At 36.7% G+C, this 26,796-nt stretch overlaps 1 protein-coding gene across 2 annotated transcripts in view; it reads right to left on the reverse strand.

The window, feature by feature from the left end:
- The window catches only part of CDC27 (cell division cycle 27), a gene marked incomplete at both ends in the record, with an annotated part of 58,782 nt that overhangs the window by 18,975 nt on the left and 13,011 nt on the right, over positions 1–26,796 (reverse strand). The window contains 7 exons of one of the 2 annotated variants that reach the window (XM_079725224.1): positions 5,357–5,472; positions 8,053–8,167; positions 9,333–9,544; positions 9,650–9,804; positions 10,571–10,668; positions 16,201–16,326; positions 17,917–18,064. In XM_079725224.1, coding sequence (XP_079581350.1) covers positions 5,357–5,472; positions 8,053–8,167; positions 9,333–9,544; positions 9,650–9,804; positions 10,571–10,668; positions 16,201–16,326; positions 17,917–18,064 — 970 coding nt within the window. Of the gene's footprint in view, positions 1–5,356; positions 5,491–8,052; positions 8,168–9,332; positions 9,545–9,649; positions 9,805–10,570; positions 10,669–16,200; positions 16,327–17,916; positions 18,065–26,796 lie in introns of those variants that run through there. The other variant, XM_079725225.1, reaches the window with a different exon arrangement.

A 26,796-nucleotide genomic window follows, 5' to 3' on the forward strand; every position in this document is an offset into this window, starting at 1 on the left:
CTAATGAAGTGACTCATGGTGGGGTCCTAGATAGTTTCAGGATGGGGGGCTGGCCATATTGGAAAGATTAACCATGTGACTAGAGGACTGGGCTTTGAGCTAGGTGATATTAGCCTGACCTCCTCTAGGAAGGGGAAGGTGGCTGGAGACTAAGTTCATTCAAGGGGTCAATGACAAAATATATCATGCCTATGTAATAAAACCCCATTAAAAACTCTGAACATCAAATCTTGGTTGAGTTTCCTGGTTGATGAACACACAGATATGCCGAGAGGGTGACATCTTGATTCCACAGGGAGAGGACACAGAGGCTCCTGTATTCAGTACTCTCCCAGATCTTAACTTATGGGTCTCATTTGTCTGGTCCTGCTCTGTATCTCTTATAATAAAACTGTAATTTTAAGTATAGCACTCTCCTAGATTCTGTAAGTTGTTCTAGCAAATTATCAAACCTGAGGGGCTAGCATGAATCCTCAAATTTGTAGCCAGTTGATTAGAAGTGTGAGTGGCCTGGGGAACCCCTGAGCTTGTAACTGGCAAGTCAGTAAGACTTGATGACAGTCTTGTTGGGACTGTGACCACAGCCTGCAGAATCTATGCTAAGTCTGGGTAGTCAGCATCAGAATTGCTTTACAGTATTGCAGTGAGGAAACTACCAGAATGTGGTGAAAGAACTACTGAAAAGGAGCAGGCAGAACAATTCTTGGAGCTCACCTTGGTCTGGGAATGGCTCATATTTTCAATAGCCAGAGTGAAAAAACCTCATACTAAACAGGCCATTGAGTAGAGTACTCAAAGTGGGGCAAAATTAATCCAGACTAAAGGCTGCCCTTGTCCCACCGAACAAATTAAAAAGCAAAACCTGAAAGGATCAAGCTGTTAACAAGTAATTTAAGTGAATCCCACATATGGTCACCTTATCTTTAATAAAGGAGGCAAGAATATACAATGGAGAAAAGACAGCCTCTTCAATAAGTGATGCTGGGAAAACTGGACAGCTACATGTGAAAGAATGAAATTAGGACACTCCCTAACACCATACACAAAAATAAACTCACAGTGGATTAAAGACCTAAATGTAAGGCCAAACACTATAAAACTCTCAGAGGAAAACATAGGCAGAACACTCTATGACATAAATCACAGCAAGATCCCTTTTGACCCACCTTCTAGAGAAATGGAAATAAAAACAAAAATAAACAAATGGGACCTAATGAAACTTAAAAGCACAGCAAAGGAAACCATAAACAAGATGAAAAGACAGCCCTCAGAATGGGAGAAAATATTTGCAAACGAAGCAACTGACCAATTAATCTCCAAAATATACAAGCAGCTCATGCAGCTCAATATCAAAAAAACAAACAACCCAATCCAAAATTGGGCAGAAGACCTAAATAGACATTTCTCCAAAGAAGATACACACATTGCCAACAAACACATGAAAGGATGCTCAACATCACTAATCATTAGAAAAATGCAAATCAAAACTACAATGAGGTATCACCTCACACTGGTCAGAATGGCCATCATCAAAAAATCTACAAACAATAAATGCTGGAGAGGGTGTGGAGAAAAGGGAACCCTCTTGCACTGTTGGTGGGAATGTAAACTGATACAGCCACTATGGAGAACAGTATGGAGGTTCCTTAAAAAACTAAAAATAGAACTACCATATGACACAGCAATCCCACTACTGGGCATATACCCTGAGAAAACCATAATTCAAAAAGAGTCACGTACCACAATGCTCATTGCAGCACTATTTACAAGAGTCAGGACATGGAAGCAACCTAGGTGTCCAATGACAGATGAATGGATAAAGAAGATGTGGCACATATATACAATGGAATATTACTCAGCCACAAAAAGAAACGAAATTGAGTTATTTGTAGTGAGGTGGATGGACCTAGAATCTGTCGTACAGAGTGAAGTAAGTCAGAAAGAGAAAAACAAATACCGTATGCTAACACATATATATGGAATCTAAAAAAAAAAAAAATGGTTCTGAAGAACCTAGGGGCAGGACAGGAATAAAGACGCAGACATAGAGAATGGACTTGAGGACATGGGGAGGGGGAAGGGTAAGCTGGGACAAAGTGAGAGAGTGGCATGGACATATATACACTACCAAATGTAAAACAGATAGCTACTGAGAAGCGGTTGCATAGCACAAGGAAATCAGCTCAGTGCTCTGTGACCACCTAGAGGGGTGGCATAGGGAGGGTGTGCGGGAGACGCAAGAGGGAGGGGATATGGGGTTATGTGTATACGTATAGCTGATTCACTTTGTTATACAGCAGCGACTAACATAACAATGTAAAGCAATTATACTCCAATAAAGATATTACAAACAAAATTTAAGTGCATCCCAGAACAAAACTTGAAAAATACTTAAAAGGCTACAAAAAGTCCAGCACTCAACCACGTAAAATTTCCAATAACTGGCATACAAAAAAACCCTGGCATGCCAAGAAGCAGAAAAATATAACCTATACTGAAGAGAAAAACCAATCAATAAAAAACAGACACAGTAAGACTTAGTAGCTAAGATCATTAAAAGAGCTACTATAAATGTAGTTCCATATGTTAAAAAAGGTAGAAGAAAGCATGGGCATGTTAAGGAGAGAACCAAATCAAACTTCTAGAGATGAAAAACAGAATGCCTGAGATAAAATAGACACACACACACACACACACACACACACACTGAATGGGATTAACAGCAGATTAGACACTGCAGAAGAAAAGATTCGTTAGCTTGATGACATAGTAGTAAACCCTATCCAAAATGAAAGAGAAGAAAAAGACTGGAAACAAAAAAGAACAGGGTATTAGTGAACTGTGGGACAACTTTAAACAGTCTAATATACATGTACTTGAAGTCCCAGAATGAGAGAGAAGGACATGGACAGAAAAAGTATTTGAAGAAATAATGGCCCAAAATTAGCTAAATTTGATGAAAACTATCAACTTACAGATCCAAGGAGCTCAATGAATTTGAAGGCCAAGAAAGGAGAAAACACACTACAGCACATCATAATCAAATGGCTTAATTATCAGTGATAAAGAAAAAATATTAAGGCTCAGAGAAAAGAGACAGATTACATACATAGAGAAACAAAAATGAGGATGGCAACAGGCTTCTTGTCAGAAACAATGTAAGCCAGTAGACAGTAAAGCAACATCTTTAAAGAAAAAAAAAAACCTGTCAACTAGAATTCCATACCCAGGACTTCCCTGGTAGTCCAATGGGTAAGACTCTGTGCTCCCAATACATGGGGCCCGGGTTCGATCCCTGGTCAGGGAACTGTTAGATCTCGCATGCATGCCACAACTAAGGGTCCACATGCTGAAACTACGAAGCCCACATGCTGCAACTAAGAAGTCCACATGCCACAACTAAAGATTCTGCATGTCTCAACAAAGATTCTGCATGCTGCAACTAAGACACAGTGCAGCCAAAATAAATAAATAAATAAATAATAAATAAATATTTTAAAAAAGAATTCAATACGCAGTGAAAATATCTTTCAAAAATAAAAACAAAGGTGAACTTAAAACTTTCTTCTGCATACAAAGGCTGAAAAAAAAATTCATTACCAACAGACCTAAACTACAAGAAATGTTAAAAGAAGTCCTTCAAGATGAAGGAAAAAAAATACCAAACTGAAATTTGGATCTACAGAAAGAAACAGAGCGCCAGAAACAGTAAATATGTGGCTATCTATAAAACAGATTTCTTTTTCTTATTAAAAAAAAATCTCTGTTAAAGGTAACTATTTAAGGCAGAAACTACAACCATCACTCTAAAGTAAAATATATGACAGCAATAGCATACAGACTGAGAGAGGAGCATGAAAATATACCGTTATAAGGTTTTATAGTGTATGTGACATGGTATAGTATTACGTGAAGGTAGACTTTGATAAGTTAAAATGTGTAATATAAACCCTAAAATGACCTCTAAAAAGACAAAATAAAGAGTAAGTGTTAATAAGGCATGTTATGGGTTGAATTGTATCTCCAAAAGGATATGTTGAAGCCCTAACCCCCAGTAGAGTTAATGTGAACTTCTTGGGAAATATGGTCTTTGTAGATGTAATCAAGTTAAGATGAGGTCATCAGGGTGGGCCTTAATTCAATATGACTGATGTCCTAATAAGAAAAAGGAAATCTGAATACAGAGGCACACAGGGAAGATGGCTATGTGGATACAGAGGCAAATACTGAGTTGTACTACCACAAAATAAGGAATGCCTGGGGCTACCAGAAGCTAGAAGAGATAAGGATCCTCTCCTAGTGGCTTCAGAAGAAGCATGGCCCTGTCTATACCTTGATTTTGGATTATAGTTTCTAGAACTGTGAGTGAATAAATTTCTGTTGTTTTAAGCCACCCAGTTTGTGGTACTTTGTTACAGTAGCTGTAGGAAACTAAAACGAGCGATAAAGAAGATAAAGTGGTGTATATCAACTATACCTTAACTTAAAAAAAGAGAAGATAAAATGGAATTAATAATACAAAGAACACAAAATCATTATAGTTGATGCATATTAGTTAGTATATTTGTTTAAAGTGAAATGTATAATTCAGTAAATTATGTTTATGTATTCTTCAAGAATAGCATATACTTGGCCTGATTAATGCTGCTCTGCAGGAGGCCTCAGGCTCCTTCTCATAACCGAGCCTGAGGCAATCACTGTCACCTGCCTGAGAGCTGGCCCTCATGATGAGACTTACCATCCTGGCATTTTAGAAATATTGAGGCCTTTTATATAGTCAAGGTATATGCACACGTTTGTCTGTTTTAAGACTTAAGGTACATGTTCATTATTTTAGGAGACAAAGTTGGAGCTTTCTCTTAAAATATTAGCTATAATTTATTTTTGAGTCCTTGAACAAGAAGAGAGATCCTACTTAACATCACTTCTGTGTGGAAATGGATTCATTATTGGAAGATTAGTATTATGATCTATTTATAGAAATGCATAATAGGGGAAGGGGAGAATAATCTATCTGTACTTGACCAGTGGAGAAGGTCATATAAAAAAAGAAGAAAATTATTTTGGAGGACTGCTCAGAATATCTAGTTCAAACAAATTCATGAGGCAATTAGAGTAAAAAGGTATTTTAGCTAACTCTTGTCTTGATTTGCATTATAATACTCAACTAAGGATTAAACACGTTTTTCAGTAAGTTAGAAATTTCAAATTTAACATATTCAAAATTTACAATAGTCATTCTAGAATTCTTGGGACAGTCAAAACCTACCTAAACTGAAGGATTACAATCATGTTTCACAATAAGAAACAATATCAAATAATGAACAATATCAAATAATGACACCATAATAAATACCTTGTTTGTGGGCCAGAACTTTGTGTTTGTGCAACAAGAATTGGAGTTACCTCTCGACTGTTTCCACTCTGTGAGAAGACAGACTTTGCTCCAGTTTGGCCGATTCTGGCAACAGACTGTAAGACACAAAAAGTCTAAGGTTTATGAATTATAAATTGCACTGTAAATGATAAAAGACATCATGATGTGCCCATCTACGTTTTCCCAATACAAGATTTCATATTATATACCGTCTGTCATCTGAAAACACAAACTATTAATGTCATTATTTATGTCATTTTACGTTAATTTAATGTTATATTAGAATGAACCTCAGCCTATTTCTTCATATTAACCTCAGTATTTTTACCCTTATACTATCCTTTCATCTTTCAACTTTAGTTTCCACAGAAAGGCTCAAAATTCCTAGAAGCCATTTATTTATATATCTTTCCCAGTTGGGCTAAATGCTGAAGAATTTTAAGACAGCTACTATTCTCAAGATTTATGATCTAACTTAGTATACGTAAAAAAATAATAATACAGTAAGATTTTATATCCCTTCTTTGGCACTTAGTAAAAACAGTTCTAGAGTAATTCAGAGTAGTAGATTAAAAAAAAATCATCCAATTATTTTCCAAATTCTAAGAATATTGCTCTTAGAATTAGCATTTCTTTCTGGTGTGTTCAATCTTCTATTAACTGGTCTCTGCTTGCCCCTTCTCTTTTCTCTAATTTATCACCTTATTTCTATTTATTTTCATCACTTAACCTTTTCTTTTTTTTTTCTTTTTTGGCTGTGCCACATGTAATGAGGGATCTTAGTTCCCCAACCAGGGATGAAGCCATGTCCCACTGCAGTGGAAGCACGAAGTCTTAACCACTGGACCACCAGGGAAGTCCTCACTTAACTTCTTCTTCTTTATAAAGTGATCTCTGGCTACCATGTCAGTGGATACTAAAAAAAATTTTTTACTACCAAATTAAGATCTTTAGCTACTCTCTCTTTCCCTAGGAGAGCGTGGCCATTTTAACCCTTCAATTGTTATTTCTATCACTTGGCCAGAGTCTTTCCTCTATAACTAACTATCCACTGAATATGTTCACCTAATCTACCACTCCCTTACAATAAAACTTTTATAACACTTCCTCCTCTTCCTTCCCCAGATTAGGACCTCTACATTCACCCAAGGGACAAAACTTAGTCAGCTCTGGTCCTTATTTAGCAAAGTACTATCTACTGAACTCACTACTCGGTTTGATATTTTTAGTTGATACTGCAGGCAGACCTAGAAGTATAGCTTTTCCAGGAATGTCTTGTAATAGAACAGAGGCAGAAGAGGTTGAGACAGGAAGAGGTTGAGACTGGGCAATGAAATCATGTACCTGTTCATTGCCTAACTTGTCCTTAATTACTCTGACTCACATGGTTTTGGCCTACTTCACCTGGAATGCTAACCACCATCCTACTATGCCTTCTCATAACTGTAATAAACTAATTTCCACACTTATACTTCACTCCCATAATAATACAACAGCAGGTAGTTGCCAACTTTTAAAAAATCCTATTTAAAATAATCCACATATTAACTACTTTATAGTCCCTGTTTACCACTCTTGGAGTTCCTATTATCACTCATTAAGAAGCTATCATAGAAAAAAATTTTGCTGACTCTAAGGAAGTTCAGGAGTAAGAGTAAAAACAAAACATGAAGCAACATGTCTCTCTAGGAGGGTAAAAGGGCTATATCAGTCAGTCACATACCGGTTTGACTCATTTAGCTTCCATTTCTTAAACATCTATTAAGCATGGCAATAAGCATTTTACATATAACTAATTTAATTCTCACATAAGATACCCTGCACCACGGATATGTTTTTGTTTTGTTTTGTTTTTTTTGCGGTATGCGGGCCTCTCACTGCTGTGGCCTCTCCCATTGCAGAGCACAGGCTCCGGACGCGCAGGCTCAGCGGCCATGGCTCACGGGCCCAGCCGCTCCGCGGCACGCGGGATCTTCCCGAACTGGGGCACGAACCTGTGTCCCCTGCATTGGCAGGTGGACTCTCAACCACTGTGCCACCAGGGAAGCCCCGGATATGTTTTAAATAAACAGCACTTTGGCTTCTACTGCCACAGACTTTAATAAAAGAACATTATAAAAAGAGTCGCAGTTGCAACTCAGTCTTATTGCAGTATTTACTATAAGGATACTGTGAAATATTTTTCATTTTACTATACATTTACTACATATTTACTCCACCTGTATGAGGATCCACTATAAAAATTTTATTATCAGAAATAGCTGGCTTTATCATGTTAATTAGTAAAATTAAAAAACAAACATAGTGGTGGGGATAAGCAAAAACTATGGCATATATAATTTCCATTATTTACATTCAAAGTGATAGAAACAATCTTAATTTTGTTTTTTAAAAAAAGGAAATTAAAAGTAAAAATCTGAATGTTTATTTAGCTATATGCTGAAATAAACTATACTTGTGAGTTACAAACTTACATGGCCAAAAGAGCAACCAGCTTTGTGTCTCCTACTATGACCGGAGGCTATGATAATGACGACCTTCTTTTACATTTAGATAAACTCTTCTAAGGCAACAGCAATTAAAGAAAGTTAGATTCTGAAATTGCCTTTAACAGATTGGAATTTTAAATGAATTTCCTTCATCAATACCAAAACTGTATTTTACATGGAAAATACCTTTTTTGAAGGGGCTCCGGTGGATGGCACGTCAATTACAGAAGATGTATTAGTGTAGTTTTGTAAATAGGATCCATCTCCAGGACTTGGGGTTTCTAATGGCAAAATCCCAAAACTGAGAAGAGGTTGAAATCAAGGTGTCAAAAAGTCATCAAGGCATATATAAAGCAGCAGTATACTTAAATTAGAAGGTCTAAAAGGAAGAGAATGGCAAATCAGTCTTGGGGGCATTGAGGATCTGAGGGGCAGATTAAAAATAAGCTGTGAATGTAGACTATTCCACCCACCATAATTAAAATTTAAAAAAAATCAAACAAGAAACTAAATTGAGCAGCAACTACTGACTCAGGAGATTTATTAGAAATAAAGAAGAGTGGCTTTGTAAAAGCTAAGATCCAAATTATCAAATTCTTGGAATTTATGGGATTTAGACCCTATTACAGAGAAAATGTCTCCAGAAACCAATGAACACATCTGTGGATTCAATGAGTTTTGTAATCTCATGGTCATACTATTTTAGTAGCTCCCTGGCCCTGGGACCCAACTCATAGTCTGTTTTAACATATAATTTTTTTTTTTTTTTTTGCGGTACGCAGGCCTCTCACTGTTGTGGCCTCTCCCATTGTGGAGCACAGGCTCTGGACGCGCAGGTTCAGCGGCCATGGCTCATGGGCCCAGCCGCTCCGCGGCATGTGGGATCTTCCCGGACCAGGGCACGAACCCGTGTCCCCTGCATCGGCAGGCGGACTCTCAACCACTGCGCCACCAGGGAAGCCCCTAACATATAATTTTTTATTTTGATTCTTTTGGATATGCATCCTCTGGGCTGGGTTCTTATATTTATATATACATATATTTCTGATAATTTGACAAAATATTTCATATCAATAGGTGTCAATTCTTCTTTCCCATTTTGGAATACAGCACTTTAACAATAACCACTGCTGTCACTCTGATTATTATCATAAGCAATCCAACATTTTAAGAGGTTCATTGATGCACAGCCATAAACACAATATTTTTAATGCATACACCAGCTGAATAAGGCCTGTTTTAAAATTCTCTCTAATATTTAAGATGGAATTTTTATCACAGGTACTGTATTTCTATTACTTCATTTTCTGAAAATGGAATAGGTTCATTATTGACTTATTAAATACCTCTATTTCCATAATGATTTAGAAGTTGCTGTTAATATTAATTTATATTACTAATATAGGAATTACTATATGATTGTTTAATATTACAGCACATTTTAAAGTATCTTTTATTTGTCTTACCTTGGGGTTAGTGGGCTAAGAGCAGCTGGTCCTCCTAATAAACCTCGACCAGTTTTTGGTTTATTTTGAACTTGTTTAGATAATATGGAAGTTCCTGTTCCAAGAGGGACAGTATCTGGTGAAATTACAGCTGAATCAATATAAGACACTGAAGAATCTGTATTCAATGAGTACTTTGAATTGGAAGATTCTAAATTCAATCTGTTTAATTCCTGAAACAGAAAATTTCTACCATGTCATTTATGATACATTATTTAGTTCAGATCATTGTTTTTCATTTTCACAATATTTTGAACACTAGTGTATAATACACTTACAATTGTGTCCTGGGGTGTTTCTGTAAGAACTGTCTCAGGCTGTCTGTGAGATAAACTATGATTAGATACTAGTGTTGTGCAAGAGTTGGGCAGACAGCTGCTAAAGTTCTGTAAAGATGTTAATTTAAATGTTTGGTCAGGATCTGGCTTTTCACCTGTGAAGGGGAAAAAAAAAAGTTTGCCTCTGAGGAAATGAAGGTTAAATTTTTTTTTCAAGCATGCATAAATCAGTGGAAATAAGGCCTTATCCAGAGTTTTAAAGTTCTTCTGTCTGTTTCAGTGAATCAGATTTATCTCCCAAAAGCCCATCCATCAATTTATTGTAAAAGTTTACCCCTAAGATAAAGCTGTAAATTCAGGAAATAAACTAAACCACAATGACACTGACTTTAAATATAATAAATCACAGGAGAATGCAGATTTCTGTGTTTGTTTTAAAGCAGAAAGCAACTAGATCTCATTTTGCTCAAGGTAAGGAGTGAGGGTGGAGAGGTGAAACCGTGTAGAAATCATAGGAAAGTTTTGAGCACTTCCATGTAAAGACACAACAATGTTTTAAAATGATCCTTCATGCATCCTGGAACATATATACTGAGACACTCTCCCCCCATATTATCCAGGTCTTATTTATAGAACAGTTTCTTTTCTGGGCATTCTTTTAATTTCTTTTCTTTCCCAGAATGCTATTTTGGCTAGTGTTATACTCACAATACAACTCATTCTAGAGGACACAAGAAAGGGCACATTATTCCTGAAACATATGATTCTACGTTATTTCTTGTTCTCAATTTTAAAAGCCCTTAGCTTTGAAAAATACTTTTCTTGTGGATAATTTGTATCACTCTCCAAAAATTAAGCAGGGGGAAAAAAAGAGGAAGAAGAAATGGAAGAACCCTCCTGTAGCCACCTCTACAAGCTTACCTATTTCACATAATGATTCAAAGGGGGACCAGAGGAAAGGATTTAAACTAAGGCTCTTTTGGTAACATTCTGATCCTTTGGCAAGCCGATCTGTCTTGCTGTAAAGACAAACAAATAGATTAGACAAGCTATAAAACCTAAAACATCTATTACAAAGAAACTTTTGATACAGAAAATTAGGTAAACCTTATATAAGTTCTGAGAGTACTCTTCTAGTTTCTTTCTTAAATTATCAATTTCTCCTTCTTACCATCCTCCAATCTCTATTATTTAGGGCAGTTCAAGTCAAAAGTCAGGTGAAACCACACAGAACATGAATTGAAAGGAATGTTAACAAAATAAACAAGCTATCATAGCCTTCTTAAATATTATATTGCTTTTAATTTCCTGTTGGATATTAGAATTACTGAGGACATATGGAAAACACCCAAATATTTCAGTCTTATTGTTGATTTTAAATATAAATCCCAGTGGTAATTTTGAAAGTGACTTAAATGCTTCAAATATAGCACATTTAAATGATCAGATTTTTTAACAAAGTAGAGGTGGTAGCTCTTAACTTAAAGGAAAATTCATGTTTCTTTCTAAATTGGGTATATAAAGGCTTACATTTAGAATATAAACAACATTCTTGGGACCCTATGTACTTGAAACAATCTGGAAATTATTAGAACAGTGTTGTTGCCTCCCTAGCTTTTATTTTATTTTTAATTAATTAATTTATTTATTTTATTTTATTTTTGGCTGCGCTGTCTTCATTGCTGTGCACGGGCTTTCTCTAGTTGCAGCGAGCGGGGCTACTCTTTGTTGTGGTGCACAGGCTTCTCCTTGTGGTGGCTTCTCTTGTTGTGGAGCACGGGCTCTAGGCACTTGAGCTTCAATAGTTGTGGCACGTGGGCTCAGAAGCTGTGGCTCACGGGCTCTGGGGCGCAGGCTCAGTAGTTGTGGCGCACGGGCTTAGTTGCTCCACGGCATGTGGGATCTGCCTGGACCAGGGCTCGAACCTGTGTCCCCTGCATTGGCAGGCAGATTCTTAACCACTGCACCACCAGGGAAGTCCCTCCTTAGCTTTTAAATGGGGGAAGATGGGATTGAGGGTTAGTGAGACTTGTTGGAGCTTTCAGGTTAAAAAATACTATTCACCTGGTCTAAGGTTGAAATTCTTCATTATCTAATGGAAAAAAATTAAGATACAGCAATTTTTCCAAAACCCTAAGGTTTCATAAAGGACCAGATGGCACCTAACCAAGATTTTCAAAACAACCCTCAAATGAAACTATCAGTTAAAACATAATCTGTTGGGCTTCCCTGGTGGCGCAGTGGTTGAGAATCTGCCTGCCAAAGCAGGGGACACGGGTTCGGGCCCTGGTCTGGGAAGATCCCGCGTGCCGCGGAGCAGCTAGGCCCATGAGCCACAACTGCCGAGCCTGCGCGTCTGGAACTTGTGCTCTGCAACAAGAGAAGCCGCAACAGTGAGAGGCCCGTGCACCACGATGAAGAGTGGCCCCCGCTCACCGCAACTAGAGAAAGCCCTCGCACAGAAACGAAGACCCAACACAACCAAAAATAAATAAATAAATAAATAAATTTAATTAAATAAATAAAAAAAAAAAACATAATCTGTTTATGTGCTGTCAGTGTATCTCAGAGAACTGAAAAGAAGACCCCCTTGGGTAACTAATATATTGGTGTGCCTTACTTTCAAATTTTGTAAGTGAATAGAAACTAGAATAAATGATGTAATAAAGACAAGAAAATACCACTAGTTGAAGACTATCTAGCTTCCCACATTTGCCTAATTTGACCCAATAAACACATAGACAAAGAAGGAAGCAGGAGCAGGAGGCAGGCTTTCAGAAAATATAAGTTTTATCAGTCTATATCTAGGATTGCTTAGATGAAATTTCTTAAAGGAAAAATAGTTGTAACAAGAATGATATAATCATCTACCATGGATAGAGGGGTAACTTAAAAATAGGAAACAAAGCAAAGACATAAAAAGAGTATTTTTTGAAAGTAATAATTAGGAGTGGAAAGTGTCAAATCAATGCTCAGGAACTTTTAACATAAGGCCATGAAAAGAAAAGTACAGTGAAATCTCAATGTTTGACCTAAACTAACTCATGTTATGTAGCCCCCTCATTGCTTATATAACTAATTATGGTTTGTCTATCTCTTTACCTTTTTTTTTTAAGATTTTTTTTTTTTTTTTTTTTTTTTTGTCGTATGCAGGCCTCTCACTGCTGTGGCCTCTCCCGTTGTGGAGCACAGGCTCTGGATGCACAGGCCCAGCGGCCATGGCTCACGGGCCTAGCTGCTCCATGGCATGTGGAATCTTCCCAGACCGGGGCATGAACCCGTGTCCCCTGCATCGGCAGGCGGACTCTCAACCACTGCGCCACCAGGGAAGCCCTAAGATTTTTTTTTGATGTGGACCATTTTTAAAGTCTTTATTGAATTTGTTACAATACTGCTTCTGTTTTTGTTTTGGTTTTTTGGCCAGGAGGCATGTGGGATCTCAGCTCCCCGACTAGGGACTGAACCTGCACTCCCTGCACTGGAAGGCAAAGTCTTAACCAATGGACCACCAGGGGAGTCCCCAATTTATTTAGCTTCCATGTGTGCTCTCTTGCAATTGATTATAAACTTTCTGAGGACAGGAAATTAGATTTCTCATTTTTATATTACCTCTTTCCTGTTTTCAATAGCCTCGCCCCCTTGCTTTGCTTGTACAATATATCATAAAATACTTTTACTAATAATTGTTCAAGTTGCATTGAGGAGACTGTATGAATTACTTAAATGGCCAGAAAAGTGGTGGACAAACTGATGAAGCAAAGATAAAATAATCTATTCAAGAAAAAATATTATGAAAATGTAAGAGGTGATCATTTGTGATGAAAATCCTCTTCTCCAGTATTATGTAAATTATATTTTCTTTTTACATTAGCAAAAGGTAAATTTTCTTAAACCTTTGATAAGTTGGCAAGGCTGATTTTTATAATAAGCCATGATCTGATTAATAGACCATAAAATAAATGTAAAACAAAATGTCTGCTAAGAAGAGATTAGATATACACACACATGCACACATATGGATACTGGTATGTATAAAATATAGGGTTGGCCAAAAAGTTCGTTTGGGATGTTACAGAAAAACCTGAACAAACCTTTTGGCCAACCCAATAACATAAAACTTAACTGGGGAAGAAGCCAGATGTGGACTTACAATAATCAAAGCTGGGAGACAGATCTCTGTTCAATAGAGAGATAAAAAGGGGGAAAGATTTAATAAAATTAAGCTGCCTGCAGTGCCCCAACTTTAGGTGGATTTTTTTAAAAACTAAAACTCTGAAAGAAGTTTCCCAAAGAATTGGGGTTTAAAAAAACTATTTAAATGGCACTGGGAAGAAATAGGTTACTCTAAGAACCAAACTTAGTATCAGCTGAGTCCTAAAGATGCAATGTGCTATTGTAGACAAAAAGACCAATGATTGTCTACATCAAAATACTGGAGATAAAAGATAACCTAACAAGCTGTAGCTTCAAAACAATAACATATGGGTTTCTAGATTATGGGGTGCAACTCTGGTCACAAGACAGGTGTATGATGACTGAAATGAAGCGCCAGTTTTTGAAGCAGCATTGTGCCCCATTGGATACTTAACCTTTTAAACTTTATGATGAATAAAAATAACTCATCCTTATTTCTCTGAGGAAGGAGAAAAACCTTCCTTCTTCATGGTTAGGACTTGATAAAACTGCACCTTCAAAAACTTTTAAACAAGTGATCTTATTTTAAAATAATTAGTAATATATATAGCACTTTTGTGATTTAACATCTTCCCTTACTTCGTTTTATTAAATAATGTTATATAAATGATATCATAGTGTATGTAAAATTTTGAAATTGGCTTTTTTCACTTGTCATAATGCCCTTGAAATCCAAGTTATTATGTTTATCAATAGTTTGTTCCTCTTTATTGCTGAGTAGTAGTTCATTGTATGGATGCAGTTTTTTTTATTCATTCACTCACTGAATTTGAGTTGATTCTTTTTTTGGGCTTTTACAAATAAATCTGCTATGAACATTCATGTACAAGTACCATTTTACATTCTCACCAGCAATGTATGAGAAATCCCATTGCTCTGCATCCCCATTAGCACTTGATATTGTCAATACTTTTAATTTTAGCCATTTTAATAGGCATGTAATAGCTTCTAATGGTAGTTTTTATTTGCTTTTCCTTAATGGCTAATGATTTGGTACATCTTTTCATGTGCTTATCTACCATTCACATACCCTCTCTGGTGAAGTGTCCATTCAAGTATTTTGTCCATTTTCTAATTTCTAATTTTCTTATTATTGAGAAGTTAAAAGAAACAAAAATGACTCTTCTATCAAGTCTTTCCTAGTTACCATCTTACCTCTCTTCTTAACTGGGTAGAACTGATTATTCCCTCATTTGAACAGAATACTGCTCAAATTTTATCATAGCACTTAAATAGTGATGATAAAAATTTATAAACTTTTGTTTACTGCTTCTTTCCTCCTATACTTTATTATAAACCTTTGGGGGATGGAGAGGAGGACGGTGAGTAATTTATCTTTACATTCCTAGTGCCAAGTATGGTGTCTAGCCATAATAGGGGATGGATCTCAAAGTGTTTTGAACAAATGACAAGAATCATAGTTGCATGAACTAAATCCATTACTCCAAATCCTTCTATTAAGATAAATGAAGATATTGGTATTGTATCTTTACTTACTCCTATTCTCAAAAGAGTGGTGCCATCTGAAAATGAGCCCCAAATTTCAGCCAAATAATTTATTCTGTTCAAAAAGTTATTTTCAAGGTTTTTTTTAAAAAAACTGCTATTCAAACTAGCCTCAATTTATCTTAAAACAGATACTAACCTAATTCTTTAGATAAGCAATCCTCAATCATTTCTCCCACATGCAACAGATGACATTTACACATGAAATGCCCTCCATGGGCAGTTGAACAATTCCTGTTACCTAATTACTCCCCAACTCAGAGTATTTCAGAATAAAAATCAGTGAGAACAATATTATCATAGTGATAACTCTGAATTCATTCTCACTTGCTTTAAAGAGACTTAATTTAAAATAAATGTAAATAAATTTTAAGATTATTTGTAAAATCACTATCATTTCAGCTACCATCATAGGAAATTTGTCAAATTCATTATGACATACCAGATGGGAACTGCTATTCTTTATTACTGAAACATGACTTCATGCCTCTTTCTAAGGAGCAGTGGTGATATTTAATATTATAGAAAAAACTTCACTCTTTGCTTCTTTTTCCTCAGTAGGTCACATGAAGATATTCTCCTCACCCAAGGTAAAAAAAAACCCCAAATGCACACTCAATTGTTAGGTAGTGCTGCTGTAGCTATTTATCATTAAAGCAAGGTGGACAGTCATAGACAGGATCAAAATCTCTACTGTTTTACAGGTTTAACAAGATCATGGAACTACAAGATTGTGTACTACTCAACCAAATGCTATTTGATAAACACAGATCAACATAGTTTTTTTTAAAACCACAAAGCATTCTAGTACTGGAAACAAATTTCTGGTAATTTGAATCATTCTTACTTACCAATATACATGTCCCAACAATGAAAGAGTAAAGCAAGCTGAATCACCAAACTCAGTAACAATATCATCATGGCTTTTCTGCTTATTAAACACTCCACCAGATAAGATCTGTTCCCCTTCTGCAAGCCTTTAAAACACAAATTTACAGATTAAAAAAAAAAGTCAATATAAAAAGCAGTGTGTGTAAAGACATTCTTCATTACTAATGTACCTCTTACTATGGAGACAAAGTAAATCTTAAAATTTCAGTCTTACTTTTAAAAATAGAAACAGTTACTAAAACTTCAAACTTCAGTCTTATTTTTAAAAATAGAAACAGTTACCTTTATTCTCTGTATGTACAAATCTAGTCTGAGCAACATACACTTTACTCACGTCAAAAGAAACGGAAGACCATTATACTGGGGGGAAAATATGAATGGTTCTTCATTAACAGATGTGGAGGTCCTTCTTAGTTCTATAATTCCTTGAAGTAGGAATTTGCAAGCAGGTTAAACAAGACTAACATATTAATTAAAAACTGCATACTTAATGGCCTCAGTTATTTTTAGGTTTACAAATAAAACCTGAATAGCACTTCATCTCTATTTATCAATTATGTTTTCTTGATATAGAAAATTACAAATGTTCCCCAAAGGGAAAAGAAATTTGCCTGATTTCACTATATATTTTTAGCATATCAGAGATTGTAATGGTTTGTGTTTTAAAGTTTTTTCCAAATCATCATGTGGAAAACTCTCAAGTAAGCTTACACAGTATATCCTAAACATAAAACTTGATATCTAAAGTTCTGTTACTATCAGTGGGACTTTTTAAAAACTATAAATATTTATAAATGGGATAAGAATGTCTAATGTAAGAACTGGCTTAAGAAACTAGTAAATTAAATAAGTAGATTTTTAAGAATTTAACATTAGAAATTTTGGAGTAGAAATAATTCAATAACAAATGTCTCAGAAATTTTATATATATTTTAGCTAGCTTTAATTTAAAAGTCATCAATTAGACACTGGACAAATAAAATATTTAGCAGACTATGGAGACTTTATGAGGCTTATTTGTATTCTCTCACTGTAAATCAACAGACTAAATACAAAGGCTTTTACAATTATCTGTTTAGTCACCTTTACCATTATTCCATTTCTCACAGCACAGAAAACAGTTTGACAGAATACAACTAGCTAAATCTCTAGCTGCCTCCAGATTCAGAATATGGACAGCTGACTTGGTTGAACTGTACTGTGCATATTAAACGTCCTCCTGAATCTGCCTCCTTGCTTCAAAGGAGTAATGGTTCCCAAACAGAATGATCTTGAAAGGCAAATAATTACACAACTATCTAGACACGAAGGAGCATTAATCTCAGATGAACTGGTAAGTTAGGTTTTCAGGCTTATTCCAACTGGTCTAGCAATGAAAGCAAAGGAGAAGAAATAACACTTAGGATCATTTTAGAAAATGATTGGAATTAGTTATAACTTAGGTTTCTCCAGAGTTAAATTCTATTATTTATACCATAACAATGAAATCTCTCCATAACAAAATAATAATGCCATAAGCAGCAGCGTAAACATTTCAAAAGTTACTGAAATAGACAAACCTCTACTATCAAAAGAGGGGAGAAAGCGAGTCAGAGTTTAACCCATCAAAAGAATTTTATCCAGAATTCTACAGTGTAAGTAGAACAAAATTAGATAGAAAAGATTTAGAAACTTACTTGCTGAGATCAACACAACATTTTGCAAGCAGATATTTACATTGCGGTGTAGTACAACTGTGTCCTTTCAAGAGTCTGTATGCTTTATATGCCTTTCCTGAGCGGTAATAACAGGTTGCCAGTAAAAACAAGGCTTCTTCTGAGTGTACTAAGAACACACACACAAAAAAAATTGGCTATTATTCAGTATGTTGAATGGTAATCATTTTCATCTACCAATAGGTAAACAAGTTTAGCAACAACAACAAAAAATCAGGCATGTTATTTAATACAAAAAACAATTTATTAATTCAAATTTGAATTAAGGAGAAATACTTTTCTGACAGAAAAGTTAGTTCCCCAAGGAACCAAGGAAATAATATTCTGATAGAAAAGTTAGTTCCCCAAGGAACCAAGGAAATAATACAATGAAGACAATTGTAGTATTCTCTGTAAATCTTTAAGAAAAGCAAACACATGCGCACAACTACCCTTAAATAGACTACCAGAAAAGCATCTTGTTTTTATGTAGCATTTTTCTAACAGACTCTTTGAGAGGACAGAAGTCAAATTTCATGAGAGGGAAACTCAGGGTTATAAACGTAATTATCAATCTGTACATTAAAAAAAGACCAGATTGGAAAACAAACAAACAAAAAAACCCAACCCACTTATTTCTAACACCAAATATACACTAGAGTATATTCAAGATAATTTAAGAAAAAGGAAAACAATTTCTAAATTGTGAACACCCACACTATTTAAACACTCAATTGACAGACGTGACACTTGTCCAGTAACAATAATTAAACTGCTCTTTAATGGCAAGAGCTGAATTATTTATCAACCTCTTGCCTTTTCTTTACATTAGGAAATGACTTAGTTAATGAAATGTGGCACTTTTCCCCTTATTTACTCTCTTCCAAACTGACCATCACCTCACTTCTATCCTCCCAACCTCCCAACCAATCCAGATCAGAGTTTTTTTTTCTTTTTGGCCACGCCACGTGGCATGTGGGATCTTAGTTCCCCAATGGACCAGGGATCGAACCCATGCCCCCTGCAGTAGAAGCGCGGAGTCTTAACCACTGGATGGCCGGGGAAGTCCCCAGATGAGAGTCTAGAAAGGTAACAATAAAGGAGATAGAAAGAAAGAGGGAAAAATCTGTTCTGTGCTTCTAAAAATGTGCTATGTAATAATATCATGGTGCTGAGGGATCATCTAACCCAGTGGTTCCCAAAGTGTGGTCCCTATACCAGCATCAGCATGACTTTGGAGCTTGTTAGAAATGGAAGTTCTTGGGCCCCATATCAGCTCAGACCCCTAAAATCAGTAATTCTGGGAGTGGGGACCAGTAATCTGTGCTGTAACAAACCCTTCAGGTGATTTTGATGCCTGCTAAAGTTTGAAAATCACTGTTTTAAAGTATAGATAAACTTGCCACATCTTCCTGAAAAGTTAACTCAAAGATGTGGGATAAAAAAGTAATTTGAGGGCTTCCCTGGTGGTGCAGTGGTTAAGAGTCTGCCTGCCGATGCAGGGGACACGGGTTCCTGCCCCGGTCTGGAAAGATCCCACATGCCGCGGAGCGGCTGGGCCCGTGAGCCATGGCCGCTGAGCCTGAGCATCCGGAGCCTGTGCTCCGCAACAAGAGAGGCCACAACAGTGAGAGGCCTGCGTACCGCAGGAAAAAAAAAAAAAAAAGTAATTTGAAATTTTCCTGTTATATTTTCCTTTTTCTTTTCTTTTCTTTTCTTTTCTTTTCTTTCTTTCTTTCTTTCTTTTTTTTTTGCTGTTGTTTTTGTATGTCATGTATGTGCAAGCAAAACCCAACAGAACCCTTCTTCTCTGGTCCACTGTATTTTTCATGAAACCCTAGTAAAAAAAAAACAGTGTACAATAAATGACATGTAGTAAATGATAAGAAATTTTAGCATATATGTGTTAATAGGATCTACAGTAGTATCTGTGATTCAGAAGCAAAAAAATGAACGAGGAGCTTTACTGCAGTGGGAACAAAGTGTTAATTTCATTGAAATACAAGTGCTAATTCACCTAAGTTAGAAAGTGTGATTTCTTATAGATTTTGCAAAGGCCTAGTTTCTTGTCATCTAAAAAATTAAGCTTTAAAAAACTAGTTATCGGGGCTTCCCTGGTGGCGCAGTGGTTGAGAACCTGCCTGCTGATGCAGGGGACATGGGTTCGAGCCCTGGTCTGGGAGGATCCCACATGCCATGGAGCAGCTGGGCCCGTGAGCCACAACTACTGAGCCTGCGCGTCTGGAACCTGTGCTCCACAACAAGAAAGGCCGCGATAGTGAGAGGCCCGCGCACCGCGATGAAGAGTGGCCCCCGCTTGCCACAACTAGAGAAAGCCCTCACACAGAAACGAAGACCCAACACAGCAAAAAAGTAAATAATTTTAAAAAAAACTAGTTATTATACCAATAAACAATGGCTCCAAAAAACTAGTTCAGGGCTTCCCTGGTGGCGCAGTGGTTGAGAGTCCGCCTGCCGATGCAGGGGACACGGGTTCGTGCCCCGGTCTGGGAAGATCCCACATGCCGTGGAGCGGCTGGGCCCGTGAGCCATGGCCGCTGGGCCTGTGCGTCCGGAGCCTGTGCTCCGCAACGGGAGAGGCCACAACAGTGAGAGGCCCACATAACGCAAAAAAAAAAAAAAAAAAAAAAAAAAAAAAACTAGTTCAACTTTCAGCTAAAAAAATGCTTTATCAAATGTTTGTTTACAAACACTTGATTATGTTTAGGTCCATTTTTCACTGTAGTAAAATTTCCTAACACTGAAACTCCTCTTCTTACAAACAGGTCAGGCTTCAAATATAGGTTAGGTCATTTAATATAAGCCCAAAATAATTAAGAGGAGCTTAAGCTTTCATCCTTCAGGGACATTTCCATCAAATGGGAAGATGAACTAGTCCCTCAGTGCTTTTAAACCATAAAGATACCAAATATTGTGTGTGTGATTTTAGTGTCATACTGCAACTACTTTTTTGAAGTGTGATGACTTAAAAACTATATGTTTAAGTGAGATTATAGATTGGAGGTTTAAACAAATCTTAAGCTTAATGAAACTATAAGATAGTGAAGTAAATCCAGAACAACTTGAAGGGTTGTGAAACACATGGAGAGACATGGGTGGTTTTTGAGGCTTCCCAGAAATAACTTGACAGCCCCAAACATAGCTAGTGAACCAGTAGTAAGTGGCTATAATAAATCTAAAAAAGGTAGAGTACTGGCAAATAGATTTCATCTGGAACAGTAACGCCAACTGACTGACAGCGGCTGCCTCAAGTGCTAAACTCAGAAAAATTCTAAGGTTGATCATGGCTTTGCCAGTAAGTGTGCAGAGATCAAAATAACAGGATCTGGAAATAGTTATAGATGTCTGCATGACATTTATTTGCCATCCTTTATTAAGAGCCTTAATTAAAATATGTGATTGGGAATTATATGGTGCGTAATATACAACTGGCCCTCTGTAGCTGCAGTTGGTTGAATCTGCAGATGCAGAACCCATGGGTGGTCCTGAGATGGCTGTGTTTTATAAACAGGAATAAAGTAAACACTGATTCCACAAAGTCACTCTTAAAGTAATAATGATAAATCAATCATGTACGAGTTAAATTAAAAATTAAAAAAGGTACATCCATGTGATTAAACACTCTACAGTTGTCAAAAAAAAAAAAAAAATACTGACAAAGATTTCCAGGATGCATTGTTAGGTGAAAAAACAAACAGTTACAGAACAATACTGAAAGTCCTCTTCTTACAAACAGGTTAGGCTTCAAATATAGGTTAGGTCATTTAATATAAGCCCAAAATAATTAAGAGGAGCTTAAAGCCTGCATCCTTCAGATACATTTCTATCAAATGGGAAGATGAATTAGTCCCTCAGTGCTTTTAAACCAGACAGACACCTCTTCTTCATGTTGGCTTATAATCTAAATGAGCAGCCTTTTCCAAAATGGACCAGTTTTGGTAAGACTTAAAAAAGTCTGTTGAGGTGAGTGTTCTCTATCTAGCCTTGATAAACTCTACAAATACCACAGAGAACTCCTTAGAGGTTAGAGTACTCTGCCTGCCACCCTGTCAAAAACTCTGATGTTAAAAAAAAAAAAAAAAACCAAACCTCTGATGTTATAAGTATTCAAAAGGCATAAAACCTATATAATTATCTATGATTTGTGATACACATTTCATCTTTTTTTTTAAAGATTTTTTTGCTGTGGACCATTTTTTAAACTCTTTACTGAATTTTGTTACAATATCACTTCTGTGTTTTTTTTGTTTTTGTTTTTTAAATGTTTTGGTTTTTTGGCTGCAAGGCGGGTGGGATCTTAACTCCCCCACCAAGGATCGAACCCACACCCCTTGCACTGGAAGGCAAAGTCTTAACCATTGGACCACCAGGGAAGTCCCTACACATTTCATCTTAATTACCTTTTAAGTTCTCACATCACCTACAGACAGTACAGCACATGGATTAGAGTAATGACCCTAGAGTCAAACAGCTTGAGTTCGGATTTTCGCACTACCACTTATTAGCTATGTGACTTATTAGGGCAAGTTAACTTCTCTGACCCTCTGTTTTTTCATCTGTAAAATAAAGATATAGTGATATCTACTTCTAAGTACTTAGTGCTGTTAGAATTAAATGAGTTAATATATATGTACTTTGGATAGCACCTGACACATAGTAAGAGCTCTAGGTGCCATTATTAAATTATTATTATTGACCTTCTCCTAAATTTGCAATACCTGAGTAGTCATGTGACATTCATGTGGGGTATATATATACGACATTGAGCCACAAACTCAAGTAATTCCGTTTTATCACTTTTTTTGCTGTTTCCAAATGCCTGGGTGCTGTACTTTACATATATGATTTGTTCCACCCTTCAGAGTCATTTCTGTTGTTGAACACTTCACCTACATACACAACTTCAGTATTTTAATACTATTCTTAATTTTTTTTTTTTTTTTTGTGGTACGCAGGCCTCTCACTGCTGTGGCCTCTCCCGTTGCGGAGTACAGGCTCCAGACGCGCAGGCTCAGCGGCCATGGCTCACGGGCCCAGCTGCTCCGCAGCACGTGGGATCTTCCTGGACCGGGTCATGAACCCGTGGCCCCTGCATTGGCAGGCGGACTCTCAACCACTGTGCCACCAGGGAAGCCCACTATTCTTAATTTTAATTTTCTCTATATTTGTTCACATCCTAAACTTCAGTACTAACTGGTTTTATACTTGTTGTATATGATGGGGGTTAATATTTTTTAATACTTTGAAAATATGCTTGGAGTAAATACACCACAGATAAGAGGGCTGGAGGAACTTTTAAAAGGCTCCTTAGTGTTTGAGGGGGAAATGGCAATACATAAGGAGAAAGCAGACAGCCAGATTGTGCAGGGCTTTGCAAGCTGTGTAAAGATTTAGGGATAAATTATTATAGCTATTATAGATCTCTAAAGGGTTTTGAGAAGGAAAGTAAAGAGAATGGGTTGATTTGGGAGGGGGAAAGGGAAGCAGCAGGAAAGAGTAAATATGGGAAAATCAGTTAGGAAGCTTTTCTACTAAGACATATTGGTGTCAGATTACAGTGGGAACATTATGAATCCAGTTTTGCATGAAGTGAGTTTGATGTGTGTGATGTTTGTGTGAAACATCTAAGTTAGTGCATTGAAATAGTTGAGTCTTGGATTTAAAAAGTTCGTTGGGAAGACGAGAGTCTTAATTCACTAACACCTAACAAAAATGGAAACTATGATGATTAAAAAAAAAATAGCATTAGGAATTCCCTGGTGGCCTAGTGGTCAGGATTCCAGGCTTTCATGGCTGTGGTCTGGGTTCAATCCCTGGCCGGGGAACGGAGATCCCGCAAGCTGCATGGCATGGTGAATGAACGAATGAGTGAATGAATGAATTGAATAAATAAATAAAGAGAATTTTTAAAAAAAGCATCATCTTTTTCATCAGTAAGAATTTAACGATGACAGTAAAAGAGTAGCCCAATGGGCCAGATATCCTTTCTGTCCCCCCATATGACAAAGTGACTTGAATTTTTAGCAACAAGATAACATTTATCAAATTTTCCACAAGTAATGGCCTAAAAATGATACAATATGCCATATCTTTAGAAGTATTTGGAAAACTTCCCTCAATGATGACCTTAACATAACTGTGTAAGTAATTTTTTTTAAATGTTGCCATTTGCAGTCACATATTTCTGTGAGTTTGGGCTCTCAATATAATGGTTAAGACAGAGAAGAGAACCAGATGCTGAACCTTTTACTCTGATTCAGTTCTCTTCAACTAAGCCCAATTTATGGAAGTCACTATACTCAATGCAGTTTCTACATCTGGCCCATTAATCATTAAGACAGGTAGAAACCTGGTGAACAATGGTCTTAGTTCCTTCATTTCTAAAATGGTAATAGCAATGTCTATTTTATAGGATTGTTGAAGACTAAATAAGGAATTAATATTAAGTACTCAGGGCTTCCCTGGTGGCGCAGTGGTTGAGAGTCCGCCTGCTGAGGCAGGGGACACGGGTTCGTGCCCCGGTCTGGGAGGATCCCACATGCCGTGGAGCGGCTGTGCCCGTGAGCCATGGCCGCTGAGCCTGCACGTCCAGAGCCTGTGCTCCGCAATGGGAGAGGCCACAACAGTGAGAGGCCCGCATAATGGGAGAAAAATATATATATATATATATATATATTAAGTACTCAGAGTCCTACTACATAATAAGAAATCAATAAATGGTAGAATTACTGTTATTATTATTGAGCTGGGATAGTATCTGCTCCCATTGCACTTAAATTCTAAAATCTTCCCTCATAGAAATATAGTCAAACAGAGTAGTTAGGTTCTATATTGAGAGAAACGAACAATGAGCAACTTTCCAAGTGTTAAACACTGTATCAGACACAGGTAGAAAGAGGATTAAACAGCTTTATGTGGATTAATTTGGAATCCTGCCTCCATTCTATGGGAAAACCTGATCATCTAAATTTGAAACCACTAATTTGCAATCTTTTGGAACCTAACTATAATAAACTAGAAACTGCCTACCCTTTAATAAACAAATTTAAAAAAAGAAAGAAGTATAAGTCAGCAAAACATGGGGGCTGCCTAGGTATCAATGAAAATATATATATAAGTAGATTATCCACAATCAACCTTGCTTTTACATAATCTGAGCAGAATAGGGCAATCTATTATATTACCTTCTTTCTAAGCCTCTCACTGTTCTAAATCTTTTCATTTGGACCTCAGACTTCTGCTCAACAGATCTTCCCTCACTTTCCTCACTGAACTCCTGTTCTCCCCTGAGGACCTGATGGCACTCCCAAAGGGATGCTAATTCCCTCCTATCTCACGGTAAGGTTGGTTTCCTCCTTTCTTCTCACAACTTTTTCCAAGCATTACCCTTTCTCCTTTTGTGAAATCCCTTCCTCCTGATATTCATACCTTCTCCTTATAACTCTGTTACTAAATTCAAGACATTCTGCTTCATTAACGAAAGAATTCTGCACCTCATTCACAGTCTTCCTCTCCTAAGTTATTCTCATATATCTCCCCATTCAACTTCATCTGGACTTCCAGTACCTCTCTAAAATCTCTTATTTACCAATCCCTTCCTGTGTTAACTTTCCTATGTAGTTTACATTTCCTGGTCCACATCTTGTCTGTATTCTTTTTTTTTTTTGAGGTATGCGGGCCTCTCACTGTTGTGGCCTCTCCCGTTGTGGAGCACAGACTCCAGACGTGCAGGCTCAGCGGCCATGGCTCACGGGCCTAGCCGCTCCGCAGCATGTGGTTATCTTCCCGGACTGGGGCATGAACCTGTGTCCCCTGCATCGCCAGACGGACTCTCAACCACTGCGTCACCAGGGAAGCCCATTGTCTGTATTCTTAACGTTCTTATCCCTTGTCCCTTTTTGACACATGCCTAGCAAACCCCTAATATCTACCTTCTATGCCTGCAGTTGGGTTACTAAGCACTTTATTTGAGTAAAATCATATAACTGAGCAGAAAGGTTCCACTACTAGTTCATGCAGACACAAAAATAAAACTCACTTACAATCATAAAAAAAATTAAAAATTTTGGTAAGTAATCCAATGGGAGGTTACTCAAAAAGTGGGAAAACTGAGTTAAACACTGGAGTAAAAAGAAGGCAGCACTGTTTCTGGTTAAGAAGGCTTTAAGACAGTAACATATCAGTACTTGCTAAATTAATTTATAGACTTATATAGGTCAGCACTGATCAAAATATTTGTTAAATTTCAAAGCAGTAGTAAAAAACACATGAAAAAATTAAAGAATTTAAAAAAGGGTAAAGACTTCTTAGCAAAGAAAGAATTGGAAAAAAAATGATGGGAGATAGGCGTTATTAGATATTAAAAGACAATATAAAGTGTTAATAATAAAACAGTATGATACTGAGTTAAAAACAGAAAATTAATGAAAGAGAGGAGAGGTTCTGGGGACAGAGCAAAACATTTTTAAAAAATCTAGTACATGAGAACCTGTTGTATAGCACAGGGAACTCCACTTCGCTTTACAGCAGAAACTAACACAACATTGTAAAACAACTATACCTCAATAAAAAAATAAATAAATAAAAATTTAATACAAAACCAAGAAAGATACCATGTGGGGCAGGGGGGGAATTGTTTAATAAATAACATGGACTAAATTAAGTAATAATACTATGATAAATTTTTTTAAATTTATTTATTTATTTATTTATTTGGTTATGTCAGATCTTAGTTGTAGCAGAAATTTTTTAAAACTTTTTTTGAACTACCAAGAACTGTATGTTTATTGAGTTGCAGAAAGATGACAGTATTCCAGCTACTGGAGCAACAGGAGAAAGTTT

This window comes from Hyperoodon ampullatus, assembly GCF_949752795.1.
Source record: "Hyperoodon ampullatus genome assembly, chromosome: 19".
Classification (NCBI taxonomy): Eukaryota; Metazoa; Chordata; class Mammalia; order Artiodactyla; family Ziphiidae; genus Hyperoodon; species Hyperoodon ampullatus.